Genomic DNA, 19,180 nt, shown 5'->3' with positions numbered 1-19,180 from the left:
CACTGCCCTGCCACTGTGTGGGGAGGGTGTTTGATGCCAGTCCCTCACCATGGCACCCACACTGAACATAAACATGAGTTACTCTGGGGTGGCCCATGGCTCTGGAGTTGGTGAATTCCATGGTCCAGCTGCTGTCCTGGCCTGGGCTGTGAGCTGCAGGAACCAGGATGTGCAGGTCTGTCTGGGATGGTTTGGTGTGGTGGAGCACAAGGCAAGTCTGTCACAAACAGGATGTTACTCAGAGGAGTTTTCCTCCTTGTAAGTCCTGACACACAAGTGCCACAGAGCCTCCATTCTGACCAAAACTTGGAAAAACTGTCCCCAGAGGGTGAGTGTCTGGTGTGACACTTGGTGAATGACAGGGAGTGTTTATGCTGTGGGCAAGCAAGTGTATTAACCAATTGCTGTGCAACTGTGATAACACCATCCAAAAAGGAAAAAAAAGCTTGTGTTAACAATGGTTTCTATTAAAGAGAAACTTGGAAAGGAGGAGAGAGAGTCTGTGCTGAGCAGTGGGTTTGTTTTATTGGGGTCGCACTTGATTTGAATTTTCTGTGACCTTTTGAGAAGTTACACAAACCTACTGTTCCTTAATGTGTCTTCTTTTTTTTTTTTTCTTTTTTAAAGTAAATGATTGATGGGGGAAAAATCTAGGCCAAATAACTTGCATTTCCTGGCTTACACAAGAAGGATGAAATGTTTGGACACATTCTTTGCTCTCTTCTTTGCTCACACATCTATATTACATTGATTTCTGGGTTTCATTTTCGTGATCATCAGGCATGCACCCCAAAACTAACTGCCTGGTATTTCCATGAGTTCATTGCTTCACTGAAAAACCATTCCCCTGCAGTCTTAGCAGAGTGCATTCTTTTGTAAGGAGTAATGTAAGCACTGTCTTTAAATTTCCAAACTCGTTAATGATTTGACTTCATTTGTGTAGGAGTTGAAAGCAGTCAGTGTGTTTTTAACTGGAAGAACTACTTATGGGTCATAACATGAAGCTGATTTTGTAAAGGGTAGATACCAACACAGTGGAAAGAAGATGGAATGGCTGTGATGTTTTGTGAGGTGTAGCTTAGGAGGTGATATACAAACGTGCTTTATCTTGAAGTCCTTTCTTCCTCCCTGCAGTGTTGTCTTGCAGTCCCTGTGAGAAGGACTTCATGTCTTCTGGGCACTGTGCCTGATGCTCCAGGTTGTTTTCATGCCTCCATTGAGTGTTCATTTGTCCTGTGAGCACAGCATATGCTGCCTCCTTGGGTCCCAAAGCAGGTCCCCCTCAGAGGTGGGGTGACTAGGTGCCTTCCTGTGCAGGGGTTTTGTTCAAGGCGTGTTTTTGGGGAGAGATCACCTAATAATGCTTTGCCCCTCAGGCCCCTACACAAGGTAGGACTTCACCCCCCCCACTGAGCACGCCCTTGCCATGGTTTTTTGTAGTGTTTCTGCCTTTCAAAACTGCCACCTTAAAAATGAGTGTATTACAGTGCTGAATCATTAGATCTCGAGGTGGTTCTCAGGGAAGATAGCATACGTGGACACACAGGTCCTCTGTTTGGATCACTCCTTCAGCAGTGCTCCAAAGTCTTCACTGCCTCCTTCATGCTCAGTCGTGCACAGGTCATACCCAGCTGCTTGCTGTGTAAAACCAGCTGACTTTTAACACAAACTTCATAGAAATAATTAAAATGTAAACATTTCTTCACTAAATCCCTTGATTCGTCCTGTAATGTCATTCTGTAATTCCATAAATGTAAGTAATTTCTAAGGATCAGATTTTAAGAGACCACTGTGTGGAGGGAAAAAACCTGCCTGTTTGTACTGAAGTTTCTCCTTTGGCAGTGAAAAACAAGTGGAAAAATAGCCATTAATCTGTTAGAAATTGAAGAAAAAATTCTCAAGGTAACAAGAATGTGGGTTTTTGCAATGGTTTTTACCTGTATGGGAAATTTTGAAAGCACCTGATAAAAGGCTGTGAATTAATCCTTTAGAAAAGTTTATCTTGGATTTATAGAATTGCATGTAAATCTTCAGAAAATCCATTCTGTATTTCAGAAAAGCTACTGTGTTACCTCAAAAGCTGTGCTGTATCTTTAGTGGTTCTCAAAGAGATTGAGTGGTGCTTTAGCAGAAATCCAAGCCATTGTTTTCTGGGAGACTTGAATTTGTACCTCTGTGACATTTTCTATGTGTGAAGAGTCCCTGATTGCATTCTGAGAAGCACAGTGCACCCTGTGCACAGTGAAGAGCAGTGTGTGGTTGTGTTTGAAGCAGATCATTTTTGTATCTGTCTGTAATACTTTGACAGTTTCATTTCCTGTCCTGTACTTTAAAAAGGCTTTTAAAATAAAACCTGCATCAAGAAGGCAGAACCACTCCAATGCAGGAGAATAAATGTTTCCTGTATCCAGTCTTTGAAGGATCTAAACTGCCAAGATAAGTCTCCAAAATACCTAAAATAGACAATTTTGATTTCATATGACAGAAGTGTGTGGAGTGGTATGTAGAACTTCTTAATTTTGGTTCTTTCTTTCCTCTTCTCCCACTCACAAGATGACATTTCTGTGTCTTAACCACTCATTTACAGCTGTAGTAAACTGGGAGAGAACATTTGTGTGCCTCAGATCTTCCCTGTCACCCCTCAAGGAAAGAAAATGCAAAGACCATTTGAGAAAAATCCGTATCAAAGAATAATCCCCCTTTGCTTGATTGAGATTGCTTGATAGCAAAGTGGGTGGTTTTGCTCCTTTTCTCAGCCCTGTGCTTCCCAATCTCCTAACAAATCTAACACACATCCATTAAATATAAATGTCAGTGGTTAAAAAAATAAAATGAAACAAATCCCGTGTGGCAATAGGTTTGTGATCAGTGAGAGCTGAGCATTTCAGACAAGTAGACCATGTAAGATGATGAAATAATGGGTCCTTTGAAGGCAAGACTTGTTAGGGATGGGGTCAGGAGTGTTGGCAGGAACAGGTGTCTGTCTGCCAGGTGTCCTGGGCTCCGAGCAGGGAGCGTGGGCTGCCAGGAGCCTGAGGAGAGCAGGGATGGCTGTGACAGGGAATGGGAGCTGATCCGTGCTGTCAGCAGGACAGGCAACCGAGCTGCAGGAAGAAAATCTTCTGTCACGTTGCATATTTCCTCCATTTACTAAATCTCTTGTGATCACAGCTTGAGATGAACCGAGGCATGGAGCACATAAGGGATTCACAGACTCGATCGTCACTGGCATCTTGTAGGATTTATGGTTTTGCTAGGAAAAACACAGATTTCAGGCATTTGCTAGTCATGGATAAAGATAAATTTCCACTCAGACTTCTTGTACACCTCCTCTGGTTTATTATGTGATGCTGAACTGCTTGGAATGATGTGTGTTGGGGGCAGGAAGAGGCAGGGATACCTGACGTAGGAGAAAAGGCAATTTTATAAAAAGACTTGAGCACCTGCTGTTCCCTAGCGTGGGTGGGTTTGTTTTTATACCCCATTTGAGTGCGCAGTTCATCCTGATCAGCTTTCTAATGTGACACTGCTTTCCAGTAGTAAGAATTTTTATTTAGTAGTGTACTTGATTATCACACGGCCATAGAGAGCATGTGCTAAGCATGATCCTTGTCTCAATGTACAAAGATTGTTCTGCTTTCTAAAATTTTTATCTGTTGATTAGTCCAGCTTTTTATCTTGTTCCTCTTGCTGAAGGCTTGATCTGTGAAAACTGGTGCCAAGCCTCCTCTGCGCAGCGGGGAGCGATGGTTTCAGGTTGTTCTGTTGTGTTGCCGGAATCCCGGCAGAACCATTGGCGCTCACATCTTGGTTCCCTGTAATACCAGCTGATAACCCTCTAACAACATCAAATCCTGCAAGCCAGCTGAAAACATGTCCTTTCCTGGGATGCTTCTGCCCGGGAAGTGCTCCCTGTGCGGGCAGCCCTCCCTTGGTGCGCGTTGGCCTGGCCGCGATCCCGGGTTTCCATTAATGCTGCGTTACGTCAAACGAGGCATGGGCTGCGTAGCCCGTGCTCTGTCCCCATTGTGTTTTTGGGTTTCACTGAAATCACAGCTCCCTTATTTTACGCCTCAGTTGTGCTGCAGCAGCCCCCGAGTGGGCTCAGTGCCGCTCACAGCCGGCGCTGGCTTGTAGCAGATTCCCAGTCACGAGCTAATTACAGCCGAGAGAGGAAATAAGAGACACTTCAGATAAAGCATCCTTCCCAGCTTGTGGTTTTGAAGCTGGAATGGAAAGGGCCTGGGAAGGGATTATTAACGTGCATAAATGGCACCTGAAGAATGCAGTGTTAAATTACTGCAAAGCTGTTGCAGCTTGGAGGAGGAAGCTGTGATCTGCACATCTGCCATTCCTTGGAAACACTTTCCACTTGTGACTTTCCCATGTGACCGCGGCCTGAGCAGCTGCTGCCAGGTGCCTGGGCTCCCTTCCTCTCCCTCTCCTCCCTCCTGCAGGCTCCCTCAGTGGAAAATAGATCCATGCTTACGAGGGAAATAGCTGCTTCTGATTTGTTACTGCTTCATGCGCTTCAGCCTGAGCTCCTCACAGCCTTTGGGTGTCCCTGCTCACACTAAACCTCGAAATGGAAGGCAGTAAGCAAGCTGGCAGAAAGGATGGAGTGCTTCAGGAGATGGTTTCTACTCACCTGCCCTTTGTCTGAACTAAACCATTACTACAGTACCTCTGTAGATGATGTAATCCCTGGTTCTGCCTGTGTTAATATGATCTCCTGCTATACTTTGTTACCTTAAAAAAACCCAAACAGTGCAGGTTTGTCAGCATTAAACACCTTCAAGAGGTACAAAACTCTTGAGTGCTGTTGCAGTGGTTCAACTGCAATGGTCTGGGGGACAAGGAAGATATTTTGTCAGCAGGGCTGGGAATGAGCAATTGCTATGATCCAGTTGTCCTCTTTTCAGGCTAACTCCCCTTGAAGCTTCCCTCTATCTTATGGGGGTTTTGCTGTCCTACTTCCATGACTCCAAGCTGGTTTGTTGGCAGAGAGGTATGTGCAGGAAAGGTAACAAAGGATCCACAGTGCCCTGAAAAATGAATGAAGATGAAATTAGCAGTGTGCATGTAGTCTTAAGACCATTTTGCTTGGTTTCTTTAAAGAAAAGTGATTTTTTTCCCTCGACTTCGAATTGACCAGGAAGACAGACTTGTGATCTTTAAATTGTTCCCAGTCCCTCCTAATAATAGCTTTGGGGTTTCTGGAAATAGCTTTCTGATAGAAGGCTGAAACTCCTTCTTCAGGGTAAGGTTGGCATGCTGTTGCCTTCCCTTTTCTTTTGAGATTAGTGTGGTGGTTAAATTGTGTTCCTGGAGGCTCACATATGTATCTGAGCCAAATGAAAGACCAAAGCAGCTCAGCTTGACTGAAGTCAATATCTGAGCAACTTGCTGCAGGAGAGAAAAGAAATTTCTCTTCTCAGGATTGTTGCTCCAGGCCTTTATCAGCTCATTTCCAAGTGAGCTTTTCTGGGAGATGCAGATTTCCAGCCCAAGGGAGGAGGAGCACAAGCCTTGATGCACAACGTCCAAGTTTGGGACTGAGCTGTTGAAGTCAGAGCTGTGGTCCAGTGTCTCAAAATAAGGGAGAGAAAATTGTGCTCTGTCTTAACATTGTAGCTAGTAGTACACAAAATCAGATTTTTATCTAGGAAATTTCTTCCAGGCACCAGGAGCAGCAGCAGCAGGACCTCAGGGCCAGGCCAGTGCTGATCTTTGGAAAACGAAGCTGCAGAGTGAAACTGGAGACAGAGTTTCCTTGGGTTATCTGAGCCCACATTGCTTGGGTCAGAAATTTACTGCTCACTGCAGAGCAAAGGGGAAAGATAGTCTTGTGATTAAAAAATAAAACCAAAATAAAACCAAAAACCAAGACTGAGTCAGGAATCCAGACTTCTTGATTCTGGCTCTGATGCTGAAAAATCTGAGCTTTAGATTAGATTACATGACAGTTTTTCAATGGTGGCCACTTACTCGCTCTCAAGAGGGATGTTATTTGAGCATCTGCTTAAGCAACCCTGAGGTTTTGAAGGTTTTAGCACTTTTTTATTCCAGCTGTAGTCTGTAAGCATTCAGCACACACAAAAAGTGTCTCTGCTTCTGTAGGCCAATGCAATTGTCTTTTTGTTTCAATCTTAGCTTTGCAGATGTAGATTGCCATCTATTAATTTGCTTTTAATCATGCTTTCTGTACATCCCAGGGCTCACATACTGAAAGGCAGAGCTTTTGACTGCTTTTGAGAATGAGTACAGTTCTTTGGAAAAGCTAAACGTTTGTCTGTCTTTTTTTTTTTTTTTTTACTCTTCTGAACTTCCAAGCAACAGCCACTGCCATGAACTTTACCCTAAAGCACCAACTCCAGTGATTGCAGTGTGTACCTGTACCGTGCTTTGAAGATGCAAATTAGTGTCTGAGTTAAACATGTTATTTCAGGTAGGATTTAAATATCAAAAAAGAACAAGAAAGAGTCAGAAAATAAACACAAGCAGACTTACAAAGAACAAAATGGGCCTGAGCCTTGAGTGTGTGTGTTTGCTATGATTTTTCACGTATGTCAGAACCATAAAACAGTTTGGGCTGGAAGGGACTTAAAGTTCATCTTGTTCCACCCCCTGCCATAAGCAGGGATACATTCAGTAGACCAGGTTGCTCAAAACCCTGTCCAACCTGGCCTTGGACACTCCCAGGGATGGGGCAGCTACACCTTGGATTGATACACGAAGGCTGGATGATTATTGGCATTGAATATTATTATTATGAATATTGATTGATATATGTGAAGGTTGAGGTACCTCTTCAGTAGTTAAACTGAAATCTTTGGCAAATGAGGTACCTAATACAGAGATACCAGCTCAGCATTTCCAGACCTTCCTGAGTTTAAAAATTATTAGTAGCCTGTGAGGTTTGTGCTTTCAGACAGTCAATGAATCTAGCTGGAGCAAAAGAAAATTAAATAGGTGTCTTGAGCTTGACATACTGATGAATTAACAGGATACAGAAACCGGGATGACAAATCTGAGCAGGCACAGGGTGGATTTCCCAGCTCAGTGTCAGGATGTTCTGTGTATGTCCCCACATGTCCTGAGCACACTGTGCCCAACACGATCTGCTGGGCAAGAATAGTCTGCAGTTGTTGAGTCTTTGCTCACAGGCAACATGTGGTGCTGTGTGTCTGTCTGCAAGAATTTCTGGAGTGTCAGTTGATGTTTAGATATTTTTTCACGGTCTTGTATGAAGAGAGTGCTAGAGAGTTAAAATGAAGCTGGTTTCTCCTCCTGATGATCTCTTAATGTGATACAGTATGTGAATGTACTGATTTCCTTTGGAGATGGATTTTCGTGCTTTCACTGCACGAAGGCCTTGGAAGGCTTGTGTGTATTTATTGGAGTGGGTTTATCAATTTATTCAGTGTATATTTATTGGAGTGTTATTATTCAAGCTACTCTGAGCTTGAATTATTTAAACCTTTGGCAGGTCCATTCATCCACATAGGACTTCACTCTGCAGCTGCACAGCTGGGTGTGGGTCGGTGTGTTTGTGACTGTGATTCCCTTGCTCTTAATCACACTCAGGCTTTACAAGAGCAGGGTAATGTGCTACTTGTTCTCTGTAGCCCTTGAACGTCCAACCCTTTGCAGTCTGTTTTTTATGAGAGAACGAAGTCTCAAAGACTGTATAATTTTTAAAAATCATGCTCTTACTCGGTGTTCCAGGCCTGCTGTTTTTCAGGGCTGTGCTCACCCAGATTGGTTTGGATTTGCACTTGAGCATTGAAATAACTGAAACAAGGAAACTGCCTTTTTCTAGCAAAGCTTTGTACAGCTCTGTGTGGTCCAGAGGAGAAGCAGGGAGTCCCAGGGAACAGTAGTGATGGGAGTCAGGTGCTGAGGAGGGAGACTGTGAGCAGCCCACGTGAGGAAGGCAGCTTACTTGGTGCCTGTCCATGCTGATTCACACCATGCCTTTGGCTTGCTAAAGCCCAGAGTGACCTCACAAGTCCACACAACCTTATAAGTGTGTGTTCAAGGCCTGTAGAAGTGCCAGGCTTGCTGCTTGGCATCCACACCACTGCTGCTAATCCCTGTGGCCAGTTCTTGACGTCTCTATCCAGAGTCTCCTGAGAGCGTTTCCTCATTTTCTGGCTTCAAGGGTCAAAGTCATCCTGTGAGAAACCTCACTTTTGTTTGAAAACAGCCATGTATGTGTCTTTCTGGTTGATAAGAAAAGCTTGGAAATGTGATGCAAATTTACCCCCATGTCTCAAAAATCAGAAGGGGGTAGAAGCAAAATAGTAAAGGTTGATTTTCTTCTCCTTGGGGGCGTTTTTTCCTCTATTCTGACTAAAAAATTGAGGCATTTAAACTCTCAGTGCTGTTATCCATAACACCAGAGTAGCAGCAGACCAGTTCTCAGTTGGAAACACCTTTGCTGGGCTCTTGCCACGAGGATAGGGCTGTCTCAGCCAGGCAGAGCTGGGCTGGCCGTGGTGTTGAGCACAGCTGATGGAAGAGCTCCGGCTGAGGACTGCAGCATTATTCCTGCCTTTTCTGTTTGACTTTGCATAAACACAAGGACATCACATATCCTGTTTGCTCTGGTTTTCCCATCTGTTTGGGAATAATAGAGATCAGCGGTTTTCTCTTCAAGTTCCAGAGATGAGAGCTGCTACAATGACAAACTGTTGTCTGAGCAAAAGCTGACACGGGCACTGCCGGGACTGGCGGCTCTGTTCCAGTGACCTTTTACATGGAGCAGGAGAAAGGGGGAAAGCAGAGGCAGTGGGAATTCATCCTAAAGTGTTGAGCTTTAAGTGTTGCAGCTGTGGATTTCCTCAGCAGTCCAGGCTGATGGGGGTTTTCCCGAGCAGAGGCTTGGCAGCTGTGGTTTTGTGGTATGTTCCTCTCCTGTTCCCCTTCTCCCAAGGAGAGTGGATGATGGGTGACAGGAGACTGGTGACTGGTGGATCTTCCTGTTAAGGCAATCCCTTGTTTTCTAGGGTTTGTAATCATCAAAACCCGTGACTCTTTACCGCTGGAAATTGCCTGTATTAGTCAAATCTCCTTGTGTTCCCCTCTGCAAACATGCTCTCTTGTCTTGCAGTGAGCACAAAGATTCCTCGGAAAAGAAACACAAAGACAAGGAGAAAACCAAACACAAAGATGGCAGCTCAGAGAAACACAAAGACAAACACAAAGATAAAGACAAGGAGAAGAGAAAGGAAGAGAAGGTGGGTGTCTCCTGTGGGAGAGACAAGAGGATGGGTCTGGCTTAAGCTGCTGAGTGGTACAAACTCGGTGGGTTAGATGTAGCTTATACTTCCAAGTTTTTATCAACCTGGAGAGAATTATCCCAGCGCTTACCCAGACCCTTGTTTTGTGGAGTGCTAGATATGAACTCATAAGGGCTTTACTGCAGGTATTGTGAGTGGAAACAGTTCCACAGTGGAGCTGTGTCTGCTGGCTCCACATTTTTTCCCCTCTTACTTTTCACTTTGCCAAGCTTTGGATCAGAAACAAGGGAGAAAAATCTTAGATCACATTCAGTCCATGCAAGGACAAACTATATACTTAACTCCAATCTGCTGTAGAAACTGGAGGGCCAAAATATACTGAATTGACTAAAACTTGCAGAAAATGTTGCCTTTTTGGTCTGTCCATGTAGGTCACTACGGACTACAGGGGATGAACACGGTCACAGTGCCCTTTGGTTCCTTCTGCAGATTAAATACCCTGCCTGTGTTGTATGTTGGAAAAACATAAAGTGCTCTGGGCAATGCTAATCAGCTTCTACTTTTTATGTTTTTCAGATGAAATCATCTTCAGGTGATATAAAAATAAAGAAGGAAAAGGAAAATGGTTTCTCCAGGTAAGAAATCAGGTCTATGATCTGCAGAAAGCTGCAGTTTGACTTTTCTTAGATGCTCAGTGTTTGACTCCTCTCACTTGGTCCTGGGAAAAAATTGGAACACTTTTAACCCCTTCAGAAGATATGTATGTTCTTCTCAATTATGGGACTTGGTAGATCTGCTCACCCAGTACCTGGAGGTGGGAGCTGTGGGGTACCTGGTGTCTGCCCACACATGCTGGGTTTGTCTGAGTGTTAAGGAGCTGAATTCTCAGCCAAGGACAGACTGAACTGTGGGAATATTGGTAGCTGGATTTGAAAGAACTTCTGGTGAAATTTGGACTTGACCCTGCAGGCAGTCTGCTGGAGACAGGGCCCAGCACAGCCAGTCCAGACTGCCTCTGCTGCACAGGACTGCCTTGTAAAGCCTTTGCAAGGGGTGAGGAGGAAGGACTGATGTGTAAAATCAGAAGTACCTCAGGAAATGCACAGGTGTCCTACTCTAGTACTAAATTCCTGCAATAGTCTCCTGGACTTCAGTGTTCTATCAGTCATTACTAAGTAGTATTATTAAAAAACTGAAGTAAGTAATTGATAGAAGAGTACTTTTTTCTTAATAGTTGACCAAGATCTTTGTGACTTGTTTAAATGCAGCCACGGGTAATTTTTAAGGTGCTGTATCCAGTCCACTGACTTGCTGAATGTCACTGGTATGGTGGGTGCAGACATCCAGATTTGCTAGTCAGGAAAAGCTTTCAGTCACGTGTCTAGTTTTATTAATCACTTAAAAAATTTCAAAACAAACAAAATCCTTCCAGTCTTAGCATGTTCTGTGGATGCAGAGAGGTGGGGAGAAGACACCTGTCTGGTCCAAGCCTGTTAGTTATTCTTTGTGTTTTGAACGTGCCCTTTTGACATGAGTTCCTCCATCTGTTTCGTTTCCCTGCTCCTATTTAAAAATGCAAAGGAAGGAGTTGGGCTTGGCACAGGGAAGAGGCGCCATCTCCAGGCCCTTGGGGGGATACTCTGGAAGTGCATGTGATGACATTTAGGTGTTTCATGGTGTAGCAGACAGTTAATGGCTTTCTAGCCTTTGCTGTTCAGCAGAATTGCACAATTGTGCCAATATCACTGGGGACATTGGATGTTCCCTTATCAAGGTAACTGATTCCTCTTTAGGTCCCAGAGCAATTCTTCATGTGTTTGAGAAAAGCCTGGAGGAACCATCACAATTGTGCCTTCTTCAGGGCCAAATGCTGGCTAAGATTAAAGTATTTGTTTTCTTTTTTTTTTCCTGCCCAAATGTTCTTTTACAAGTTCTCCAGAAAAGAAAATGTCCTCACTCACATGGTTTTGATTTTCTTCCTTAGGACTTGGTATGATGAGCAATGTTACAGCCTTGGAAACAATGCAAGGCAAGGTTCAGCTCGGTCATACATCTCCTTTCTTTTCACAGCATTTTATTTTCCCCCATTACAAAATGTTGCAAAGTATTTCAGTGTTAAAATAGACTAGATAAAATTCCTGGCAACTTTACACACAGTAGTTCTACATTTCTGCCTGGAAGGGAGAATACATTAAATGGGACAATGTTTTGCAACTGTCTCCATGCTGCAGACTCGTGTCTTAGCTAATTACAGGCGATGCAACAGAAATGGTTTCTGAGAGCAGTTTGTATCTCTCTCCCCTGGGCTGCAGCTTCCAGCACTGCAGAGGCTTTAGAGCTCTGCAGGAGCAAACTGCCTTGTTCTGCTTCGTGGACACGTTGCCAGCTGACATGAAACTCCAGAATGCCTCTTGCTGCCTGTGGTCTGTGAAGCTGAAAATGCTGCTGCTTTTTTCTCCCACTCCATCCAGTTGCAAAATCCGCATGTTGACTTGGAAGCAGAGTCCATTTGATATAGAAATTGCTGATGGAACATGAGTAAGGGAGCCCAACATGGCACTAAGTGCTTCAAGATGTAATTTTGGACTCTTTGAGACATCTTTTTCTTTATGAAGATCAGTGCAATGCTTCTGTGAAATTTAGAAATAATGAGTTTGTCTAAGGGAGTAGTCTCTCTTGCACTCATACTCTGGGTTTTTTTCTTGTTTTACTAATGTCTTGGGACCTTATGGCTGAAAACATTGAGCCTAACTTTGTGTTCTGTTGAAAGGGACAGGATTGTTTGCTTCCCACAGTTTGGACAGTAAAGAGAGGCTGATCAATTGAACTTTGCCAAATCTTTGTTTCCTTTTCTGGTTTTCACATGCCTCAATATTTAGTTGCGAAAATATCCCAGGGAATAGCTTTCAAGCCTTTGTTTAGGCAGTAGTATTTTTCTCTCTTAGAAGGCTCAGTAAAGATACTGAGTTGAAACTAAGTAACATCCTATATTTGACTGCACACATGCATTTTGGTTTGAAGTGTATTTGAAAGTGCTGGAAGCTACAGTTGCTTTTACTGAAAACCTCAAAGAAACAAACTGAACTCTGAGCTGTGGAAATTGATGTTGCTTGAGAAATGGCAGTTCAATAGGTATTGAATGACACTTTACAGTGCCTGTGAGTATTCAGAGAATGACACCTCCCAGGTCCTTGGGGTCTTAAGATGGCAGCACATTCCATGGAAGACATACCCATTTTGCAGAAGATTATTTCTTAAAAACTGAGTTGTTGCTGGTTTCCAAGAAACATCCTCTTTGAAGTTAGAACCATGTTTGTTTGTTTGTTTCTCCCTGTAGTCCACCACGTATTAAAGATGAACCAGATGATGATGGGTTTTATGCATCTCCTAAAGAGGACTCCAAACCCCTGAAGAGACCTCGAGAAGATGATGAGTAAGTCATGGGTGATGGTGACTTGGATGTTTGTTTAGTTTCAAAAAGAGAAGACTGAGGCAGCAGGTGGGATTTCAGGTCAGCAGCACAAACTTGTTCAGTTGGGTGACTGCAGGTCTGAGACCAGACTCCTTATACTGTTACAGGTTATCTGAGCAGGGCAGGGATGGTATTCGTGGTGTGCAAGGCAAAAAGCCATTACCTGCTTCTGCAGATGGTGCTGGGAAATGTTGCAGAACTAGTAAATAAAAAAGAAGAAACCCAGAAGGCAGATAAGGACAGCGATGAAGATTGTAAAGCAGAAATGTGGGCAAGTGAGGTGTTAGTGTAGCTAAGTGGCTGCAGTGGTTTCTGTTGGGCAAGGAAATAACTGCACAAGAGGCAGAAAATGCACTGTCAGCCTGTTTGGAGGTGGGGGGAGCTTTGCCTGCACTTCTTGGCATGGTTTGCCTGGAGTCTGAATGTGTCATGGGTTATAGTGAGAATTGTTGTCTCTAAATCAAAAGAAAAGCACACATGATGTTTACCTGATACAGGAACCTACCCAGTGAAATACAGGCCCATTTACATCTTGCTGTGATCTGTCACTGTGTCCAGCCAGCTCTTCAGATAGTTTGACTTTATTAGCAGTGAGGGATTAAAGGGTGGGAAGGGTTTAACCATGGTGGCATTCTGTCCCTATGTGGTGTGTCTCAGTTTCCAAGAGAGATGGGTGGGACATCTTTTCTTATGTGTAATCATTTGATGCCTTCTGTTTAGTTTTGTGTGTCCTCCCATCTCATGTCTGCAATGGAAAGATTAAGCTTTGGGGTGGCTCTGTGCATTAGGGAGAGATTTCAGTGTATAGAGCTCATGGACAGTGACAATATGGTCGAGTGCCTATGGGTGAGAACCAGGGGGAAGGCTTGTAAGGCAGATATCCTGGGGGGAGTCTGTTATAGACCTCCCAACGAGGATGAAGAGGTGGATGGACTATTCCATAAGCAGCTGGCTGATGTTTCATCAGCCTTTGTTCTTGTGGAAGACTTTAAGCTGCTGGGTATCTGCTGGAAACACAAGACAGCAGAGAGGAGCCAGTCTAGGAGGTTCCTGGAGTGTGAGGAAGAGAACTTCCTGTTGCAGCTGGTAAGGAAGCTGGACCTGGAGCACGAGTCCTGTGAGGAATGGCTGAGGGAGCTGGGGTTGTTTAGCCTGGAGAAGAGGAGGCTCCAGGGTGACCTTGTCCCCCTCTACAGCTCTCTGACAGGAGGGTGGAGCCAGGTAGGGGTCAGGCTCTTCTCCCAAGCAACAGCCAAGCCTGGTTGACAAGGTGGTGTTTGGTCATGGGTTGGACTCAGTGATCTCAGAAGTCTTTTCCAATGTAATTGGAAATTAGGTTGTGTTTCTGTGATGATGTAATTTGCCAGTAGTCAGTTTTGCTAGTGTTTGAACTAGTGGGGGATGCAAAAGGTGAGCCTTGTGGGTAGATCCCACACTGATGACTGGAAAAAGAATTGGGATAGATCATGCCACTAAGGTTTTACCCATTTATCCCATCCCATGTAATCACTGGGTGGCTGATAATGCTTTTGAGTTGATTCTTTATCAAGGACAGTGTTTGCTTCAGCATCTGAAATTTATGGAGAGGTATTGACAGTAACAGCTTATGGATTTAGGTTTTGTAGGCTGTTGTACTGGATGGGGATTATTGAGTCTTCTGAGAGAGTGGGACATGAAATGATTTTCTTTAGAAATTATGCATGCCAGAAATACTGAGAACTTGTGCACACAAACTTTGTATATGTATGACTTCTCTTTATTATTTGTACTGGGAAATGGATTGCTTTTATCAGCAAGTCTTTTTGTTCTTAGTGCTGACTACAAACCCAAGAAAATCAAAACAGAAGACATCAAGAAAGCAAAGAAAAGGAAACAAGAGGAAGAAGAGGTAATATGAAAGATGAGTTTATGATCAAGAAAAGCAAGGCTATTTGGTGTAGAATTATACAGAGCAGGGGGAATTTCATTTGGGACAGCTGCATGTGGTAGATCCCCACCTATGGGGCAGATGAACCATAATGTACAAAATGTACAAAAAGTCAGGGAAACTTTCTTTCCTACTCTTAAAACAAGAGCTGGAGAAGATGCCTCCTGGATATGAACTTCCAGCCTGTTCCAGGCAATTCACAGTCCTTCTGTTAAGCAGCTGTCAGAGGACAGAGGAACCTCACTAACAACGTGGTGATTGCACTGGTGATGTGGCACAGTTCAGAGGCAGAGGAGATGAAACAGAGATTAGAAGGATGCATAAAGAAATTTCTTTGGAGAGGGACTTGCAAAAGACAGGTTAGCAATGATTTGAGACTAAAAACTGCACTCCACGTCTAGCAAAGACACCCTTGGAGGCACATGGTACAGGCACTCCTGGTACCTTCCCTTCCCCTCAAAGGAGGTGTCTCTACACTGAGCAGACACCAGTATAATCCCAGAAGCCACCTCACAGTGTGCCTGGCATTTGCCAGACCAGACACACCAGTGCAGGCCAGGGAGGGAGGTTCTGTAACTAAGCAATCCTGTTACCATGGCCCAGACTTGCCCCTTATCAGGTGGGAAAGAAAAACTGGCTGTGTGCACTTAGCATGTCCCAAGTGTAAAGTAAAAGAATTTGGCTTAAAGCTGAAGTGGGACATCAGCACACTGACTTAATGGGGTGATCTAAGAGCACATTTATGCAGTGGAGCCACAGGAATTCAGTACTTATGTAGCCCAAGAGACAGTCTTTTAGTTTTAACACATCTTTTCAGGGAGTGGGGAAAGACAGTAGCTCGTACTAACAGATTCTTATGTGTTTTGCAGGACAGCAAAGCAAAGAAAATTAAAAGCAAAGATAAGAAAGTCCCTGATGCGGACAAGAGAAAGAAGCCGAAAAAAGAAGAGGAGCAGAAATGGAAATGGTAACTATATGTCAGTGCTGTAGGCTCCCCCTGCACCTGCACCTCCCTGCACCTCCCTGTACCTCCCATGCTGGCTGAGTAAGCACATCTGGCTTTCTCTTCTGTTGATTCATGGGGATTTGTTCTGAATAATTGGCTTACGTTCTGGTAAGCTCTAAATAAATATCTCATTCACTATGTTCATCCTCTGAAGTAGAAGTGAAATACCTTTTTTGATATCCCTAAAAGAGGAAGTCAGTTTTCTGTGGGGTTGTTCATGGGTTTTTTTCCCTGTCTGTGTCATGTAGAGGTTGCCTATAATGATCAGATACCAATATTCTTGTGCCCAGAACCTGCTCCGTGCTGACACTCTTCAGGGCAGTATGAAAGTTTGTAGGCTTGGGGATGTCAGCAGGAATATATTAATAGGTGCAAATATATTAACTAGTATTCTGGTAGAATTTGTCTGTGTTTTATAAAGGGTACAGCATGAGTGGGTGTCCACCTTTTTGTTCTAGCCTGGTGTCAACTGTGCCCCTCAAAACTGCTCCTGCTGCTGGCACACAAATGAAAGTCAGTCAAGTGACCAGTTAAGCTCAGGCTGTTTGGCAAATGAATCCTGAAAATAAGTTTTCAGTGGAAAACACTCCCTGTCTTGCCCAGTATCCTAAAGTAACATCACTGAAGTTGTGCTTTCGCCCACTTTTAAATTTATTTTTTAGAAACTATGTAAAATAAATCTAAACTTTGTGGTTCATTGGGAAGACAGACCTGTGCTGCATCAGTAGTGCTCTGTGTAAGAAACCTGCTGGATTTTTTTAGCTCTCCATAGTCATTTAAGCTGTTATAGCTGGATTTGAGGAGCTATTACTTGTGTGTTTTGAAGTTTCAGCTTTAGTACTTCCCTCAGTTGAATGCATATGTAGTTCCCAAAAGCATGTGTGTTTTCTGCACTCCTGTATTGTATTTTTATGACCTTTTGGGGATGATGTTTCCTTGAGCATTTTCTTTTCTCAGATCATTGGGCTGTTTTTAACAGATCTATGGTGCTGGGAAATGTCTTTACAATTTTCTTCAATCCTTTCAGGTTCAGTCTTTTACCCCTTTCTTGTCACTCTTATCGCTTCATCTTTAAAAAGAAAAGAATCTTCTGTGGTGTCTAGTTTTGCATATTTCTCTTTTATTGTCACAGCTTCCTCAGAACATCAGTCCTTGCATCTTTTTCATATTTGTATGCTCTGTTAGAAATTTGGGGTTCAAGCCCTCCCAGAAGTTCCCTGTTTGTTTGTTTTTTTCCTGAGCAATCCCATTTTTTTCTTGGTCCCTTTGACAGCATATTTTTAATGTGCTTTAACATTAACAAACGACAGGAACGTGAAGCAGTGGGAAGCTACAGAAGGTCTCTTTAAGCCTTAATGATCTGTTGTCTTTTTGGCTTTGTCTCAGCTGCCCTTGCTGGTTCTGTCTAACTTAATATTCTGTTATCCCAGCTCTGTATCCTTGAGCAGCAAACCTTTACTGAGAGCTGTGCTGTTCCCCCCTCACCTGCCTGGGAGCTGTGTTAAGCTCTGCAGTTTGTGCTTTCTGCTGAGGAAAACTGCCTTGGAAAGCATGTTTTGCAAAATTTGGCACTAGGAAGCTGCATCCTTCTGCTGATGCTCCTGTCATCCATCTGCAGCTTTGTATAGCGTGTCTTCTCTGGACAGGGTTTCATCTGCACTTCACTTGTGTCTCTTAAGGGCATTTTATGTTCCATCTGAGTCAATTTTCTGAATGCCTGATACCTTTTTTTGGCTGCTTCCTCAAGTGCTTGCTGCCTGGAGCACTCTCCTCCCCCCTTCTGTGCATCCTTGATGCCCAAGGCCTTGCCCTCGTTCCTCACCGTGTGCAGCTCCTTCAGCTCCTTCTCACGCCCCATCCAGGAGTGAGGAGTGTGAGATCCAGGAGTGAGGAGTGTGAGATCCAGGAGTGAGGAGTGTGAGATCCAGGAGTGAGGAGTGTGAGATCCAGGAGTGCCCCTCGGGAGCACTTCTCCCCCCTTGTGCTACAGCAAGTACATTTCCTTGAAATAACATATCCCTGAGGTATATTCTGTCCTTTCCTATGAATCTTCTCTCTTTTCATTCCACTTGAAAAATCTTCCCCAGCTCTACCTTCCTGAGCCACCCTGGCATTTTTAGGCAGGTTTGATATGGGAATATGGGATTGAATCAGGGAACCTCTATGAGTGATGAGCACAGTTGTTGCTGAATTCAGCAGTAAGGCAGCTTTCTTAATAAGCAGCATTCTTCTTGCTCCCACAAAATCATTTGTGGAATGTTGCTTTAGAACCAGAAGCTGACAAGGGCAGTGGTGCTGTTACACTTTTTCTGTTTGATACTAAATGAGGATGAAAAATTGGCTGAACTCCAGAGGCTCACTTTTACCTTTTGTCTTAATGCTTATATATGAGGTTTAGGGAGGTGACCTTGGGAATGGCAATGGTTTGTGGTCTTTTTGTGGCACACTTTTTGGGAGTTTGGGGCTTAGAAGCCACCCCATTTGTAGACTTCCCAAAAGGCACAGTGTGCTTCAACTGTCTGTTTAAACTGCTGCCTGTCTAGTACTCCATTTACACATGTCCTTCATAAAAGAACAGGAAGGGATAGAGGTACAGAATTTCTCATCAAGTAACTACCAGAGGAATAAATTTTAAAAAGCAAGAATGACAAACCTGACCTGAGAAGTAGTAACTACTGTGAATGGTCCCCTTACTCTGTTCTTACTGGAATAAAATTACTCATTGTCAGAGAGAATAAACTTATGCTGACTGGGAAGAGAGGTGGATGCTTTAGATTTATTTTGCTGAAAGGAGCTGCTGAGTGGGAGAACCTAAGTCTTTGTTTGACAAAACATTTGGATTTGTAGCTTCTCATTAATAAAAATAATAACATAAAAACCCCAAACACAACAATCATTAGGAATGTAAATATTTGGAATCTGGGTCAATATCGGTTTCTTATATCAACATAGTTTACTCAGGCCTTCTTTCCAGCCGGGGAGTGAAGTCTGACATGCAATTCAGTGCTGAGAGCTGGGATGGGGCACTTTGCTGTTAAAGATGTTTCTGTGCTTCTCGTCAGAAAACATCATGTCCAGTGCTGTGGTCAAAGATGGTACCTTTCTAACTGTAACCAACTGCTGTGTGCCACACAATGCTGTTCCTAAATTACTGATGTACAAACACCAGAGAAGCATTTTGAGTGTCTTCTGGCAGAAACTCTTGTCCCCGTGCAGTGTTTATCTTCTGTGCAGTGACTTTTATCTCAGTAGGGATGAAGCAATCTGTATTTGTGCATCACAGCTCCTGAGAGACACGTGGTACATGCACATCCTTCCTCTTCTGCTGTGGCACCTGAAATGGGGCTGCTGCTCCATAGGGCTGACATTAGATGGAAGCTTTAAACTCTTTTTTTTTATTATTATTATTGTCATGGCTGCTCAACAAAGTTGTCTGGGCAATTCAGAGACTGAAAGCTGTGACAGGTTAATGGTCTTCCAGTTGATTGATCACTAAGGTGAAATAGCCTTTCCCAGCAGGGAATCCTATG

At 43.7% G+C, this 19,180-nt stretch overlaps 1 protein-coding gene across 1 annotated transcript in view; it reads left to right on the top strand.

The window, feature by feature from the left end:
• TOP1 (DNA topoisomerase I) overlaps positions 1-19,180 on the top strand; it is a 65,389-nt gene that overhangs the window by 29,699 nt on the left and 16,510 nt on the right. The window contains exons 4-8 of the mRNA XM_051803013.1: positions 9,116-9,242; positions 9,822-9,880; positions 12,583-12,678; positions 14,530-14,605; positions 15,514-15,611. Coding sequence (XP_051658973.1) covers positions 9,116-9,242; positions 9,822-9,880; positions 12,583-12,678; positions 14,530-14,605; positions 15,514-15,611 — 456 coding nt within the window. The remainder of the gene's footprint in view (positions 1-9,115; positions 9,243-9,821; positions 9,881-12,582; positions 12,679-14,529; positions 14,606-15,513; positions 15,612-19,180) is intronic.

Source organism: Manacus candei, unplaced genomic scaffold (genome assembly GCF_025592945.1).
Source record: "Manacus candei isolate 608988 ecotype Guabito, Panama unplaced genomic scaffold, ASM2559294v1 h1tg000057l, whole genome shotgun sequence".
NCBI lineage: Eukaryota > Metazoa > Chordata > Aves > Passeriformes > Pipridae > Manacus > Manacus candei.
The sequence above is the reverse complement of the archived record's forward strand: the minus strand, read 5'-3'. Positions and strand labels throughout refer to the sequence as shown.